General features: G+C 37.3%; 1 protein-coding gene and 1 long non-coding RNA gene across 2 annotated transcripts; one reads left to right on the top strand and one right to left on the bottom strand.

The window, feature by feature from the left end:
- Nucleotides 1-304: 304 nt before the first annotated feature.
- On the bottom strand, nt 305-1935 carry LOC149622083 (uncharacterized). The gene is made up of 4 exons (XM_089853667.1): nt 1659-1935; nt 1484-1589; nt 1202-1416; nt 305-1134 (listed from the first exon to the last, which is right to left on the bottom strand). Exons 1-4 carry the CDS (start codon nt 1933-1935, stop codon nt 305-307), a joined length of 1428 nt encoding a protein of 475 aa, XP_089709793.1.
- Nucleotides 1936-1986: 51 nt separating this feature from the next.
- Nucleotides 1987-3061, top strand: LOC149622082 (uncharacterized). The gene is made up of 2 exons (XR_016374991.1): nt 1987-2735; nt 2851-3061. It is a non-coding gene; the product is annotated as an uncharacterized LOC149622082 (long non-coding RNA).
- Nucleotides 3062-17866: the final 14805 nt, after the last annotated feature.

The raw sequence follows: 17866 nt of genomic DNA, 5'->3' as shown, positions 1-17866 counted from the left end.
TGCGAATAATGTCCGTCGTAGTGTCTTTTCTTAAAAACAAACACTTTTTGTAATCCTCATGACGTACATGCCTTTGAATCATTCTTTTACATATGCCTTTAGCTGTTTTCTTTTCACCCGCGAGGGATTTAATGCTATACATTTTTGGTTTAAGACCGCAGAAGGAAATTATTGGGATGGAATTTAATTCATCTTTAAACACACCCAACCTCTTCTTGTTAGACTCACTGAATAAGAAGTGGTTTTTTGGATAATCGGAGGTGTCCAATTTATCCACATGTTCCTTAAAATCCCGATATACATCCTAAGTTTGAATAGAATACAATAAGGAATCTGTATCTGTGAAATTTAGCAAAGCTCTATTGTTGTACTTCGCTTTGATAAAATCATAGTGGAATTTGTACATAGTGAGCTTTGATAATTCTAGAACACAGAAACCGGTATAAATGGGGCGATTTAAAACTAGCTTCTTCTTAATCATATGAACACCGACAAGGTTTTCATTAAAAACAGTAATTCTCTCAAAAGCTGGAGAGGCTGTTAGTTTCACCATTCTTGCGGGTGTATGGACTAGTTCGAAATTTACCCTACATCTTAGATTTTCCATTGTTTTCCCGAAAACTGAATTATTCAATAATTTATATAGATCTTTCTCAAAAGCGTTATTCGCACTCTTCCTTTTTAAGATGTTAAAGTCAATATATTGCTTCAACCATTTCCCTTGTCTAAATTTAAGAGCTTTATGAATTACCCTAAGTTTCATCCCGAGTTCTAAGTAGTATTTTAAGTTACTGTAATGAACTACGTAATATTTTTTATCATACAAGTTGGGTACCAGCTTGGGGAATTTTAACTCCCCTTCACTCCCTGTAGCTTCTAGAATATCTTTCGATAATGGTGAGAGTTCATCGTAGCTAGTAATTTTTTTCTCGGGTGCGAGGGGATAATCATTGTGAAGATCATGCAATTCGGGAGGGTATTCGAGATCAACTTGTAATATGTATCCCGTCTCTGAATCATCACGTATATTTCTAATTTCATCCATAAGCGATTTTAGCTCATCATTTTCCACCCAAGAAAACGAATCTATAGGCAGTGGTTTTGACATAGCATCGCCGTACAGGTTATTACAATCTTCAAAGAAATAAAATATTTTACAGCAAATCTGTTTCTCATTAATAGTCCACCCTTATTTTCGTACCAAGATAACACAAATAGTTGGTTGGTTTAGAAGGGTCGTAAGATTCAGGAATGTAAGGGTTATTTGCCTCCGAAAATTTATGGGAAATCACAGACACTCCCCCTCTTACACCAGATTCAATAAACAGATGCATGTCTGGATCTTTAAATAATTCCAGTTTCACCTTGCTCATTTTGAGGGCAGCCATCCATGACAACCCCGGTCCGGTATATGTTCTGTAGAGGGGTGAAAGGTTTGGGGGGGGTATAATACGTTAAATCAAAAATATGAGGGGTAATATACCTATTACAATCAATTCCGTAGTTATCGCTAATCATCGACCTAAAATTTTCAAATACATCCGCCAATTGAAGTGTATCACCTTGCACGTAAAGATCATGATAATCACCTAGGAGTTTGAAGTTTCAAAATTACTTGAAATTACTTCAATTTTTTAACTGAAGAGAGCGGTCTATACCTAAGGTTTTCAATTGAAACACACTCCACACTTTAAATGCATGATTATAATCCTCATCGCTAATATTTTCTCCTGTCAGTCTGTTAAAAAACTTATCCTTTGAGGGTAATCTGGTTTCGTTGAATTTTTCAACATCACTTATGTAATCGTAACAGTAAACCTGTTTACGTAGTAGTAACTCAGCCTTCTCCTTTTCATAAACTGAATTTAAAATTTTGAAGGAGGCTAAACCACCTTCCGCTAAATTTTCTACTAACGTTTGTAAACTACTCGGCATGAATCTATACGTATCTAAAAACCTTAAATTCCCTAAAGAAAAGGAGATATATGGTCAGTAGCCCTATCTTGGAACACTTTCTCAAACTTTTTGGAAAGTCAGATTTTTCAGTAACAAATAAGTTACTGAAGTGAACAAGCAGACCATTACAATAAGTTTGAACTATTGCCGATCGATTGCACCCATTTTCAGATTGCTAAGACTCGTACTTTTCCTGCAAAATGGGTTTTAAAAAAGATCGATTTCAGCCCTAACTTGGAACAGTTCGTCCTAAATTGGAACGCCCCCGTCCTAAATTGGAACACCCCGTCCTAATTTGGAACACCCTAATTTAAATACGAAAATATCCGTGTTTTTGCAACTAATAATAAGCAAATATAATTTGTTAGCGATGCTACGACCATCTAGCGACCAACGCTTTCCATTTTATACCTGTACATATATTTTAAAGGGCACTGAGTGTCATCTGCTTAAAGCTTCAAAAATTGGCGCGCTGTCAGTTCACTACGGTTAAACATTGTAAATTAAATGCACTCTAACGGTATTTCGAATGAAATAATTACCAAGTTAGATCAAAGTAACCTACACTGTTATGTTTTTGTGGCGTAATTGTGTCGAATCTACATTTTACATCAAATGAGTCATGATACGGTGTTTGAAACCCAATATCACTAGGCGAAACATGCTAAATCAGCTAAAATTGGCATCACGTTTATGACTAAATCTGGACACTGGGCTGATAATACCCGTATCTTTTCCGCATCTTAATCTACGCTAACGGGACCAAAAGTATTAAACAGGTAATGAATCAACGCATCTTCTAAGGTATTTTTGTTGTCCTTTAGTGAGTAAAACATTAGTTATGGATGTAAAAAGATAGATTAAATTTTCGTGTATCGGGGTGTTCCATTTTAGGCAAATGAGGACATATTTTCTATTCGAGTTTTCTCAATAATTTTTGGGCCTAACCTGGCGTTTAAAGTGTTTAATTTGAAGAGAAAGATCCGAAGTTTTCAATGGAATCATTTTCGTAAGCCTATGTTTCTCCCATTGGCCGTGAAAGCTTATTTCCCGAGACCCATGGGAGAACTTTCCCTTCATTTTGGAAAAAATAAATTATGCAAAATATGAGGTTGTCTAATTATGCTTGTATCTTATCTGGAATTTATGATAGAGTCTTGAGGCCGTGTTTTATGGATAGAGGGATGTTCATTCTTCCAAATGAGCCCTTAAAATATTCATTTGAAGCTCTCAAACTTAAGTTATGACGATTTTAAAAAAAGTGTTCCAAATTAGAGCTGTTCCAAATTAGGGCAGCTGACCCTAGGTCTCGTAATTCGATGGGATACATTGTATACGCTGGTTCTTATACATCCCTATTTTCTGCATTAAAAGATGACCATCATACCTACGAATTATGTATTAGACGCTTATAATAATTTTAAGTGTGAGTATTAATTACCGTGACATATTATGAAGTAAAACGGGGATGTAGTTAGGCAGACGAAGCTTTAAATTACACGATGAATGTGCACTACCCCTATATTCACCAGTTATGTGCGAGTGATCGCGAACAGGTTGGTTGTTTAAATCATCAACATAAAGTTCACCACATATGTAACAAGTTGTAGAAAGTTGGAACGCGAGTTCCTGTTGAGGGGATAAAGTTATAGGTACAGGATTACGGAGTTTCTCCTGTATAATCTCATCCTCCACTAGCAAGGAATCGATGAATTTTTGCACGGCGTCCTCCCCTCTATATGTAACGGGTTTAGCCGGAACACCTATATCGAACCTTAATCTATAAATAAAACACGTCGGAGTTACCTGAATTAAAAATATCTACCATTAGACGGGACAACGATGTAAGAAAACCCCGAACAAATATGCTCCGAAAGTTTTACTGTAGCAGAAAGAGATTTTTCACATAAATCCGCTTTCGCCAGTACCGATTCAAAATCGGCGTATATCGACCATGGAACCTAAAAATATTATGGGTGAAGATACAGTCCTTTAAAGTAATCGACGGAGTTTACTTTTTCTTGAAGCTCGTATTTATCGAATTGTAATATATTGTCTTCAGGCATTTCGATCTTTTGTGGTTAATAAACCGAACACACCTTCACATGTTCATCGCACCTTACTTTCGCATTGATACCGCTAAATCGGTGTAGACAATATCTACAATAAAATGAAGGTCCCTTGTGTCTCGCGAAACCGGATAAAAGACGGTCAAGATCGTCAATTACACAGTAATGTTTCTTATTTCCTTCATCGAATAGTAGTAGGTCAATTTGTCGTTCTTTTTCGCATTTATTGTCAGAGATGTATAGTGGGAATATATTTTCCTCATAACCAAAGACATTTATAGAAAGATTATTTAATTCCTTAAACTTTCTAAGTCTCACGGAGTTTAATTCAAAGGGGAAGGTTATATTTGAAGTATTGAGCGAGTGTTCGTACCGTTTATATTTAGAAACCCGTTCTTTGTTATGCCCTGACACGGGATGGAGTTTAGCTAAGATACTCCAAAGAAAGCACTTACCGTCTTTGTTTTGAATGTTTATTAAACACTTTTTAGCAGAAAGTTTTTTTTGGTAATTTAATGTACGTTCCACCTATAAGAGGTTTATACGAACAAATGTTCAATTGAATATAAATTAAGTTTTTGATTTTCCACCCTGACCCCTGATTTTCAAACGCTTTCATTGAGTTTAAAATTTTTACTATACATCTCGTTAATTGACCGTGGATTGCATCCATCATCATAGTAGTTTGGGTTAAACTGCGGAAATATGGTTCACACTCTACTTCATCAGTCGAGTTCGCTAATTGTCTATAAGATTTGACTTTAGCAACTAAATACCACTTAATTCCCTTTTTCTCCTTTAAATGTTTTTTTAGATAGTTAATTATTTCCCCTCTGTACTCGTTTATCAGAGATGTAAAGTCGAGCGCGTCATTACCGTCAAAACGCGCCAAGAAAGCAGCACCCCCTAAAACGTTCATTGTTTCTATTCGAGGGTCGGTGTTCAGCTGTGTATTCGAGTTTTGTTGGGAGGTACTAGGAATAGGGGAAGAGGGGTGGGAAGACGTTTCTGTTACTGGTGCATCCGCTGTTACCTACTGTTAAGTTCTCGATGTATATGGTACCGAGGGTGTTGCAGGGGTAGATAAATTTGAGACTTCGGGGTGTTTTTTCATGTGCCTTGTAAAAAGATAGTGCCGTTTAAAAGTTTCCCCGCAAATTTGGCAAACTAAAGACGACTTTTGATGAGTTTCTCGCTCATGCCGTAGACGGTTACAGTTTTTGGTGAAAGGTTTCCCGCAAATGGTGCAGGCGAATTTCTCCATTTTTTTTCCTCCAGTGTTTTGAATACAGGCTTACCTATATCCATCCATTATAATGTCACGTGGTTCATTTCTATTTTCCCGGTTAGGGCGATTTTGGAAACAGAGGGACTAATGAAAATGTGAGACATACCTTAGGTTGGATGCTGTGGGATTCCCGGATGGTTTGCAGGATATAAATAATTAAGGGGAGCTGAATTCGATTTTATAGGAAAAAACTGATTAATCAATCAACGTCAACTACATCAAAATACTTGATTCACGTGTGCAATAGACAAAGTATTGGATTATATCTCCACCCCGTATTAGTATATACACCCAAACTCCCCCTTTCATTAAACGTCTGACGTAATTATTACCCTGAAAATAAACGATCGGGAAAAACCAAAAAAATAATAATAATAATAATAATAAAACAGATCCACAAAAATGGCTCGTTCGTGTAACACCTGACAAAATTAGGTTGTGTGAGTATAGAAGAATTAGGATACTATAGAAGATAAAAATTAAGTAAAACGGGATTTGAAGGGGCCATGTTTACACGCAAAACATATTTGTTTACTTCATATAACTATGTTAAGGGAAACAACGCGACAAAATTTGGAGGATTGATGTTTAGACGCGGAAACATATTTGATTCTTTCATATAGCACCTGGCAAATTATATTAGGTTACTGTAGAGGGAACAGAATTAAATGAAGCAGTGAAATACAATTCGAGAGGGGGAGGGTGATAACGTGTTACTATAGAAGATGGGAATTAAGAAAAAGAACAAAACAGAAATTCAACGTTCATTCTTTCAATTAGCACCTGTTAATTTTGTTATAAATATGACATAAATAATACAATAAAGACATCGAAAGTTGGGGAACTTCGAATACACCCATCAAAACATAACATCCTTAGTATAATTTTTATTTAATTCAATCCTTAATAGTTACTTAGAGCCTCAATGTTCGTGAAACACATGTGGGGATAAATAATATATCATATTATACAAGCCGTGGATATTTTGTATATAAATACGGAACTTTGGGTAGTAAAATCATAAGCGCAAAATGACTAGTACGGAGACGAAAGCCATTTTAATCTACTCGTGGTTCGGGGCTAAGCGTCCCGAGTTAAATTTCACCTACCAGGAAATGGGTAACACCATACAAGTCATGCACAACATGTTTTTCAATGAAATGGTATGCATGGAGGAAAGAGGTGTTGTGGAGGTGCATCTCCCATACTTCCCGAATATAAGAAAACTGAGGGAAAAATTCTGCAATTGCGGCGGGGTGATGGAGGTGAGTAATATAAGAAACTTTTATTTATAAATAAAGAGAATGAAAATTTAATAAATATGTGTGTGTGTGTGTGTGCGTGCGTTAGGTGCAGTTAAGGGACCCGAGAATCTCCACTGAGAACCGAGCGCGCGGGGAGATGTTCCTAAACCTTTTCGGAGGATCGATGGATGTAGCCACATCATCCCTGTCCGTAGTTCCTGTTGCACCTCCCCAACCTCAGGAATTCGCAGTCGCCGTACCACCAATGGCACCACCACCACCAACTCAGCCGCCACCCCTAAGACGGTCTAGGGCTCAAAAAAGGCCAAGATTCCAACAACCAACGGAGGACTCTAGACCGTCCCTAGAGGATGGATTGGTGGACGGTGACGGTATTTCAAGTTTTTTTTAAAGAAAAATTAAATAAAATAAAAAATAAAAACAAATTAAGAAAATAAATATTTTCCCGATGGGATAAAAAATCAGTATTTGTTTAAGAATATTTATTTACTAGAGGCGAAGCATACATTTTCTTTTCCTATTTAATTCCCGATAAATATGCAAAGTTATCATAATATCATTTAACATAGTATTATTACAATAGGTATTAATAATTTTTTTTAAAGACCACCCTTTAGACATTAGTAACAGGAAATATATTACGTGTAAACCGCAGACTTTAGTAGATACATTTTGCAGGTGATATTTCTGGTATTCGAAATGTTTGGTTAGTTTTCTTATAAAGCTTAGTTCATACACTTCAGGTGATAATCCGAAACTGTCGAAGAAAGTTGTTTTCCCATTTTTTACGTATAGTCCTAACCAGTGACTTCCGGGTTTCGCGCAATCCTCGTTGTTAAGACACAACCCGTATTCTTTAAGGTTACACTTGGGTATATGATTAGAGGGAAAAACACCGATCGCGCGTTTACCGACAGTACATTTTAAAATGTTTCTTATTTCATTTGAATTCATCCCTGTTCGTAAATAACACCACGATCCCGAGATATTTGTAGGAGTGATTCAAATTCAGCGAAGAGAATGACGGATAGGTTATGAGCTACTGGAGAGTTAAATTTCATATGCAAACGTAAATTCCCAGTTCAAACTGGTTCTCTATGACTTTCGCCCGATAATTGATCTGGAGTTAAGTCGATAACGTAAAGGGTGTTCCCGTTTATATAGTCATCGAATGTTATATTATTGCCACTGTCCTTCTTATAATTATTCAATCCCTCAGTCAAGCTCAAGTACTCCCTCTTACACATATTTTGCGCGAATGATGGTCTGAAACCCTCGTTAGGGAATCTCTGATTACCGATAGTCACCTCTAAGTAATTTAAACCTAAATGTTCAAATGCGAGAGGGTTTTGATGGTAGTGACCATTGAAAGCTGATGAGCGCACAATTCCTATGGTCAGTCTTTGAGGGAGTTTCCCCATTTATAAATTGTCTCGTAGGGTCTCCATGGAACCGGTGGGAATTATAAACAGTTTACATTCTATTCGATTCAACAGGTATTTAGCTGTTGTTTTCTCTAAGGCCATTAAGTGGCCGAGTACTATATCCGGATTAATTTTAACCCTTCTGATATACAGTGTGCTGTCTATGATATTTATTTTATAACTCTTTGTATTATTAGTTGGAGTTGAGAGTGCGAATGCGGGATTACTTCTACTGAATTTCAATCTCAATGATACCCCGTTCAATAGAAATTTATCAGAGTTAAAGATTTCATGATGAATATTGGAAATTAATTGTACGGATTTTAATTCTGCTATCTCTTCCTGACGTTTTTTGAGTCCGCTTTCCGGTTTTGAAAATGCCGTATTGACGTTAATACCATCATTTCCTTCAGTTAGTAAACGTGTAGCGAGGTATGTTTTCTTCGCTTCACTACCGAAATTAAGAAGATCGCTTACCGCGCCTTTGTAAGCGTATGTTGGGAGACCGTTAGATATACAGGTGTCATTCAAATAAACGTCTAATTGTGATAAAATCGCGTTTATGAATTTATTTACGGGGGCTACTTGCTCCCCAGCTGGCAAATTATCACGATTTTCCTCGGTAACTTTAACAACAATTTCTATTAAAGATTGAGCTAAAGCTAAATAATAATCCGGGGTGCCATGAACTAAATACTCGATGGGCGCACCTGTCGTCGATAAATTACCTAACGGTTTGAATAAAACAGTCTCCGATTGTTCAATGCAGTGATTGGTAATCGGTTCGTTGAAAAAATCTAAATTAGACATCAAAAGTGCCATTGCTTAATCTAAGTAATCTTTTTTCCGTCTGACCCGCTTGTGTTTCACGTTAGAACTGGACTCCTTAGTCTTTCGTCGTCTCTTTAAATGTCTTCCTTTCCCTGATTGGAGTCCACTGATTATATTGGTTCCTGCATTCTTGAGTCGAGTTTTAGCGCTCTCCTTAAAATTAGCACCTTCAGCCAAATCCGATAATACGTTTGCTGAAGCTTTCAGAGCCTCGTTTTTAAGTAAACGTCCGGCGGGTGCAAATATTGGTTTCAGATAAGAAAATATATTTTTGAAAATGGAACCAAACCCGGCACCGGAATGTGTAGGTGGGGAGGAGAAATAAGGTAGATCAACCCCGACTTGGGAGAAATATATAACATATGGGTTATTTTCCATCCTTGTTCCGTCTCTGTATGTGCACTTTTGCTATGGTCTGTCCGCGGTGAAATGCCAGGAAACTCCCATCGCTAGTTCTTATATTGACTTCAACCGTTTCAATTATATTCGACTTGAGTTTAAAATAATCAGGTTCATTATATTCCAAAGACATGATTTCACGATGTTTCCCCACATTATTAAATGGGATGATTTTTAATATTGGGGCATATGTATCGCCGACAGGTGTTTCCTCAACTAATGATGAATGGACGAATAAATTTTGAACACCTTTCGCGATGTCGGGGATACCTCTAGATTTAACAGAGCCGGTTAATCTTATACCGATTTGGTTCCCTGTAAATCCTAAAATATTTCCTAGTTCGGGAGAATCCGCGGGAAATTCAATAGAATAATTTGAATTAACTCTCATCAGTGTTCGTCCGTCCAATTTTTTCTCGAAGTGTATCTGATTTTTGATATTGTCCGGTAATTTACTCTTAATATTATTGAACAGATCTTCAATAGTTCTATAGTATCCCTTATCAATATTAAGGTTGATTACTGTTGCCTCCTCTTTCTTTATACTATTAACGTGAATAACGTTTGACGCTTTCATAAAGTCATATTTCTCACCGGATGGTTTTAAAAACATGAACTGTAAGTGCTTTGATTTGGAATTTCCCGTTAGCAACTCCTCTCTGAAACCTATGAAGTCGGCTAGTTGTTTGTCTAATTGAAGTTCTAAATTCGGCTTTAACTCAATCTCCAGTTTCATCTTTTTTTCATCACCATGGTCAATTATGTTAACGGTTCCGTCATCCCCCAAATGGAAAACAAAACTATTTGCTATTAAATAATAAATATCTAAACCATCAAGTTCGCTATCACCCCACTCGGAATAAGGTAACTCGAAAGTCCTTATTTTCCTACGATTAACAGGGTGTTTATAAAGATTGAACGACGTTGCCGTGATTGGTATATTATCATATTCAGTGGGTAATATAAGCTCTTTTAACCCCACCTCATATTCCCCATTTAGAATTATTTCCTTCGGGAGTAACATTTTGAAACGACTCTGGGTATTATCTTTAAATACATTTAGACTCGCTGTAGATATAGCGAACAAATAAAACGAATCCCTCATATTGTTAACGTCTTATTTAACCAACCGCTAACTGATATATGAACTAAATCAGACAAATAAAGATATTTAAATCATTTTATTTACTTTCACTCGCATTAAGGTTTACAAATTTACAATCAGGACTTTATATGATTTACATAGGAGTCGATAATTCTAGGGGAAATACCCCACTCAGTTGATTCCTGATTTAGGATATCAGCTTTAAGTTTACCAGATGAAAGAAAAGTTTTTACAATAGTCGAAACATCTACGAATGAACGTGCAGCTTCAGCTGTTCTATTAAGGGCATGCTGATAAAAATATATAACGCCGTATATTCCCTCTAACTCTAAGGACTCTTTGGCTGGTTCGAAGTAAAGTCAGACCTTAGTAGCCCAATCATTGGTGATACAGGGGTGGCCAAGTTGATTCCCCATCTGCAGTTGACAACCATTACACTCGTTCGACGCGATTTTATTGATAGCGGCCTTTAAATAATATGTTAGAGTTTCCTTAATCTCAAAATTCTTCATGAGATTGCCATGGTTGTAGAGAAATTCTATGATGTCGATGGACTGAGAAAGGGCCTCCCACTCTTTCAGAGTTAAAGTTAACCCGGAAACACTTGATGAGTCCTTCTTACGACGTAGTAATAGCACCTGATCTTCCTCCAATTCATCGAGTACAGTCGCCCACGCATCGTTTGATAGAAAATTTTCAGACAAAGAAAACATTCTCTCCTTTGGGGTTATACTTTGACGAAACCCGAAAGTTTCAAATGGACAAACTACTCGTCAATTTAACTAGACCATTGACATGAAATTTAGTTAACACAACCCCCTCCATAGTTGGTAAGTATTTTTTTAAGGGGAGTGAATATCTAAAAACTCTTATGTTCAGAAATAATTCATTCGTGCAACGTCGACGGTTGATAGTTATAAATTTCGTCGTAGTACCATCCACCTTTTTGTAGGGGTCAACAAGAGGTTCCTTATATATTAAATCGAACCCGTTTTGCCATTGGAGATGTGTTAGCTGATTCGTCATTACTAAAAAGGTGTTTATTTCAATGTAATAATAACTTAAACCATCGCGAATAATTTCAGCAGGCTAACAAAGTTACCTCTCCATTTCAGCAGTGTTTTCCCCGGATTCTGACATCTTTTCAACAACTTATCCGACTGTTAAATGCAAAACTAGTCACGTTTTCACTCTTTTATATACTAACGGTGATGGGATTATTTACCTCGAATTAAATGAAAACATTTCATACACCCCCCTTATTATTAGGTGAAACAAACGACATTCCTCCTCAATGATTTGGGTTCATTCCCCCCCCCTATTAAAACAGATGTTGTTCGATCGTACGCAAAGTATACACCTATGGACACTCAATCTCTAATAGAACGCGGAAGTATATTACCACCTGTCTGTCACCCTGTCTGACCCCCCCTCTCCTCTCCTTAGGGATAGTATACCTAAGTGGGGCATCCAACTCGTAGGAGTCGTGACTCCCCATAGAAATAACATTATAACCCTTGACTCCCCATAGAAATAACATTAACTCCTTAGAGATAGTATACCAAAGTGGGGCATCCAGCTCACCTGGGAGTCGTGACTCCCCATAGAAATAACATTAACTCCCGACTCCCCATATAAATAACCTGGACTCCCGACTCCCGGGTGAGTTGGATGCCCCACTTTTTACCTACTGTGCAGGATGTTCGTTTAAAAGGGAAGTGTTGGTTTTATTATGAGGACTCAATGTCTGTTAAATTCAAAATTATTAAGAACCAATATTGTTTTTTACATTTAAAATTTATTACCATCACCATCTCATTATCAGATTTGCTGGTTATGATTGCAATTTCTTCACTTGGCTTCTTAATCTCCTTCATTAGAAAATAAAACAATCATTCAAAATAAAGCATCGATTTTAAAATTCTTACCGATGAATTCGTTGTAATTAGAGTCGTCTCTCCAAAACAATTCACTTCTTTTTCCATTCTCGAGTAATTTTTGTTCTTAAGTTTTTTTAAGTTAAATTCGATTAACGGCCCACTTTCATTAGAACTCGTGGAATTGTTAGACGCGTTTAATGAAATAAGATATGGATTTTCTAAAGATGGTCCTCGCTCATCAACAAAATGTAAATCACAAACTCGGTGATGAGGTTTGAGACTATCAACCGTAATATAGGGGCGGTTAATAACATTAATCCATTTAATGTATTTTTCAAAGTTTCTACCAGGTTTTGATACAGGGAAAAACTATCTTTGTGGCATCTAGAGTCACTATTGCCGTTTTGAAAGCAACAATACTTCATTCTTCCACGAAACTATATACTACTTAATCATTAAAACTTCTCCCTTCCAATTTGATTGAAAAATATAAATTTCGATTTAAAAGTCTTTGTTTCATGGCAATGTTTTTAATGAGTAGACTTGTTTGAGATATAAGGATTAGAATAGCTTTTGATATTGCAAATAAATAGGAATTTAATCTAGTTTATATATGTCTTGAATTGCATATAATAGAAATATCTTGGACTCGAAATCGGTTTTGAAAAAAGTAAATATCTGACATATGAAACCTGCTGTTGGGGGCCGAGAATATGTGGAATTTGAGACCTGCCGTTGGGCGCCGAGAATATGTGGACTTTGATACCTGTCGTTGGGGGCCGAGAATTCTAACTGTTAACTATCTCCGCTAGATTTAAGAAATCAATAGTCGTGGACTTTGATTTTGTCGACGGGTGATGGACGGGAAAAAGATAGCGAAGGAGGTAGCTGTAACAAGTGTTGAGAAAACTCCCAGAGTTGAGTCGCGGTCATTCATGGCGCCCTACCCCGGAATAGAACTAACGCAGGACGCCAAACGACAAAACCGGTGGATGCTAAACAATATATGTGTATTGTAATTAATGTAAATATAATTAAATATTTGTTAGTGTATCATGCTCATAGCCATCACAGTTTGGGGATGGGTGTCCATCCACCGGGGCAGGGTAAAACCCATTGATATCTCTCGTCGGGCTATATTTATATATTGACAAGGTATATTTATAAATAATCTGAAACTTAGCTAAATTTTCAATACACACCTTGGGCGTATGTATCCCGTAATAATGTCCTCGAGTGTGACCTAAAGAGCTCGGATAGAGGGGGTGGCCATACTCGGTAGTAAAAGGATACGGACGGGATCCATGATGCTAAACGAAATCAATTAGCGCTACTTATGATGGGGTGTATAATTATGGATGTATTTACCTATACCCGTCATAGTTTATAATTAAGATTATCTCCTCGTTAAACCCATCGAAATCTCCCAGGTAGGCGCTAATTACATTAAAAAAACTTAATTATTGATACTAAACAACAATAACAGAAAAACTCACTTACATATCCCCGGGATGGATAATTGGGAACGTGCTTACGGAATCATTCCCATCATGATGATCATAACTCCAACTCCCTCATAGAGCATAAAATCATCCTCCATTTTTTCTATTATAAGCGGAGGAGCGTCTGGGGTAATTCCCCATGATATTTTCGTCCATAGGGACGCGACCCGCAACCATTATTAAGATCAATTTAGGTTTAAAAAAATGGGACTCAACTTGACACTAAGACGACGGAACCCCGGACCAAGTTGAAGATAGTCACAGATCTCGGCGTTAGAAGGGCACCATGTGCCCCTTGCCGAGACAACGAAAGCCGAGAACCGGATCGATTTTCCTGGCCACAGAAGCTGAGCTGCAGCACGGACCTTTGGAATGTCGTAAGTATTCAGCTTATGCTGGTAAGTCTCTTGCAAGGTTCGAGGTGTTTCCCATGGGCAGACAACGTCACATAACAGGAATTCGGTGTCTGTGATGATGGCAAGGTCGGGCTTATGGACATTCTTGGCCGCGTCAGTTAACCGAGGTTCGATAGAAATCAGGGTGTTGGGCCGCCTCGCCGATGTCTTAAGCAATGGGACGAACTTGTCATGCCGGGCAATCATCTTGGTCTTGGAGAGCGGGCAGCCATTAGATATATGTGACAGGCTCTCGACTTTAGTGTGGCACGCACGGCACATCTTATTCCCTTGATTAGATGGCGCACCTCGGCAAGGTAAGATATTGAGTCGAGTCTTGACCCAAGCACAGAACTGCATACACGATTTTGCACGGCGAAAGTCCATTAGAAAGCAGTTAGAAATCGGACTATCCATAACTTGACAGAGACCCGCTCCGTACACCGTATTGTACAAGTGATTACGCCAATAGATCTGAACGTCTTCCATGGTATTGCCCGTAGATTGGACCATGTTGATAACGCGGTTCACCGTAGACGTCACATAATGAGTACGGTAAAGGTTGTTTATTACAGGGCTAGCCGAAGTCTCCAGGTTCTTGATCCTTGCAACGAAGTGTAGCGGGATGTTGGTCGCGAAGCAAGGTATTCCGAGGCCACCATCCCGGACCTTGGCATAAAAGAACTCCAACGGTGAATAGTTGGGTAACCGTAAGAAACGACGTACGAATGTCTAAACTAGGCTATCTACTCTCTTCAGATCTTGTTTTACGAAATGTGACAGCGTAAACAGGTTTAGGTGACGCGGGATCAAGAAGTCAGGGTTGCCAAAAATTAAGTTTTTAAAAAAAAACAAAAGTTGTGTTTTTTATTGTTTTAAACACGATTTGTTGTTTTAAACTGTTTTTTAAACAAGTAGAAAAAACAGTAAAAAAACACAAAAAAACTAGTTTTAAACATGTTTAAATCCCTCTTCCAGATCTAATAGTCTATATCGCGGGTCTCCATTAAAGCCACTACTCCCGGTAGCGCAGGGCGCTTATTTTCACAGCCTACTTGATTAAAACAAGACGGCCCAAGGGCTCGTAATGGAAGCCACATCGTACGAGTGAATAGCCCCTCTATATCCTACCCTAATGAGTGGATAACCCCTCTATGCCTTACCCTAATGAGTGAATAACCCCTCTGTACCTTACCCTAATGAGTGACACAATGCTTAAATGATTTATCGTTCATAAAATCAGAGTTAATAGCCCCTCGATGCCCTACTCTAAACAGTGATAAAATTATAACCGTATAAATTTATTTATGCTGTAATTATAATATTCCGGCAAATCGAAGAACAGATAGTTTTAGTGATAATCCCCTCGATGAGTTTACAACATAGACTTATGCCGTTGCACACTTATCGCATCTTATAAATTTCTAACAAGGACTTATGCCCAGAAACTTTTGAAAGAAAAAGTTTAGTTATAGTGATAACCCATTTTTGTGATTATTGCCTCGAATTACCATTAGCAATGCTAAAATGTTCAATTGCATAACGCTCATTTAACAGTATGTTAGCTCAATCTAATCCCGCATTTCAATTAACCGCCAAAACGTTCCAGTCAAACATAATATAGATGACGATTGCAACCGAACGAGAACGAAACACACGAGGAGCGCGGTTGGAAACGGGGAAAATCGTTATCTATTTAATTAGAACATAAATAAAAAGAAAATAAATATAAAAACCCCAAACATACAAATTCATAAGTATCCGATCCCACAGAAAAAAATTCAAAAGTATCCGACCCCACAGATTAAGAGGTACCCCACCCCACATCATTCCGACATTTTAGAGATAAAACTAAACGATAAAACCTCGCGGCTATTATCAAGTCTCCATGGCTCGGTGGTAGAATGTATTACTACTGCGTGGGCGAACCGGGTTCGATTCCCGGCTGCGATCTCAAAAAAGTTTAATAAAATTAAATCTCTCTCCGAGCTCAGTTACCCCTATTGGTGGTTTAAAGTATTTTAGAGTTCCTTTTAAGCTAAAATCTGACGATAACGAAGCGAAAACTCCGGCCTTAACTACTACTACTACGACTACTACTACTACTATTTTTACGGCTCGGGTCAAACTAAGAGCCTATCGTATACTACGATGTGGCTAAAAGGTCTTGGTTTGGACCAAGACAGAAAAAACAAACGATGGGGGTGACGTTTATCAATTGACTGAAGTCCCAATATTGCAGTTTTTTTATTTATATTAAATTAATCCATCATCAATATTTAATTCAATCAACTGATTTAACAGTTAATCGATTTACTACCTCCAAATTAATTGAAAAAATTACGAATTTACGCTTCTTCAAGAACAAATTAGATTTTCCGAAATTATTTTATGATATTAATTATTTTGAGCGTTCAATGTTGAATAAATTTAGAATTTCAAGGTGTAAGAAATTGTCCGTGTGGAATTAGAACCAGGGACCACTTGAACCCAAAGCAAGTATAATACATCTAGACCAACGGACCACGAAAACGTATTGAGAAGTAAAACACGAATATAAAAAAACTCCTAAATTTATAATATGAAGCTCTAAGACGCGACCCTCCGGGATTTAACCCGGTACCACTCGCAACCAGTGCGAGTATCATACCCCTAGACCAACGGACCAAGAACATGTACGAAAATCAAGAGCTCCTAAAATTTAAAATTTGAAGGTGTAAGAAAGGGTCCTTGCCAGGTTTTGGAAAAAACTTAGTAAAAAAAAATTGTGTTTTTTGTTTAAAACACGATTTAAAATTAGATTTTCGGAACACATTTTACCATTAAATTAATTATTTAAAAGGGAATACATGTTGAGGGAACAATATTAAGTTAATAAAACTGTCATTGTACACAAAGACCGGAAAGTGTAGAAGATAAGGCTACAATATTAACTGCCTGAAGTAACAGATATTCAAATATTCACTTTTGATGACATGATTATAAAACATCAATTATTTTAAAATATTCTTATCTTACTTTTTTTCACCGAAATTACTTAGGTAAAGTATTTTAACAAGAAACAAAAAAATTTACAATTCAAGTTATGCCTGAATGGTTTGGTAAATTATTTGGCCGCCATTTCCCAAGATAGCCACCAAGAACTTAAATCAAGTTTTCTAGTAAACTATTTTGAGTTAGTAAGCCATGTTTGTACTCAAATTAAAGCTTGAGACTTATTGGATATGAATTTTGACCTGTCTTAATCATCATTTCACAAGGCGACAATCACTCGACGTAATCATTGTACACGCTATACTTAAAGTTGAAACTAAAGTTATTGCAAGCATATATAAGTGTCTTACACTCCACGGGAATCTCGAGTTTCCGGTAGTAACTAACCTCTAGTTATTTAAAATCCGTTGGAAGAGTCAAGAAACTAGCAATCTGCTGCTCCCATAAAACCCAACGTCCGCTGAACGAACCCACCGCTTCTGGTTTTTCAATGAACGAACGTGGGGCCCATTTTTACTGATTGTCGCCGTAGAAACAAGAGCCAAACTAATGAACTTTCCCACTATTTATCCGCAATGGGGCCCCAAACAGATGCTACGAAGTACAGGGCGCCTCGTTGAATTTAAAGGGCGTTAGATAACAACAAAGTAGGCATCATTGATCCACTATAATTTTCATTAAATGAAAGATTTCTAGTCATATTAATTTATTTATTTCGACCTCCGTAACTTCGGGGATCGTCAATTAAACCAAAATAA

Source organism: Phalangium opilio, unplaced genomic scaffold (genome assembly GCF_054372755.1).
Source record: "Phalangium opilio isolate 3A_F unplaced genomic scaffold, DU_Popi_V2 ptg000200l_1, whole genome shotgun sequence".
In the NCBI taxonomy this organism is placed as follows: Eukaryota; Metazoa; Arthropoda; class Arachnida; order Opiliones; family Phalangiidae; genus Phalangium; species Phalangium opilio.
Note: the sequence above shows the minus strand (reverse complement) of the source record. Positions and strands in the feature narration are given on the sequence as shown.

What these genes read in the sequence shown, in the direction of transcription:
- LOC149622083 (XM_089853667.1), bottom strand. Translation starts at nt 1,935, where the DNA reads ATGCCGAGTAGTTTACAAACGTTAGTAGAAAATTTAGCGGAAGGTGGT. An exon ending in GTTTCAATTGAAAACCTTAG is followed by an intron (nt 1,590 to 1,658) that starts GTATAGACCGCT and finishes TCAAACTCCTAG; the next exon opens with GTGATTATCATGATCTTTAC. An exon ending in CAACTATTTGTGTTATCTTG is followed by an intron (nt 1,135 to 1,201) that starts GTACGAAAATAA and finishes ATTTCTTTGAAG; the next exon opens with ATTGTAATAACCTGTACGGC.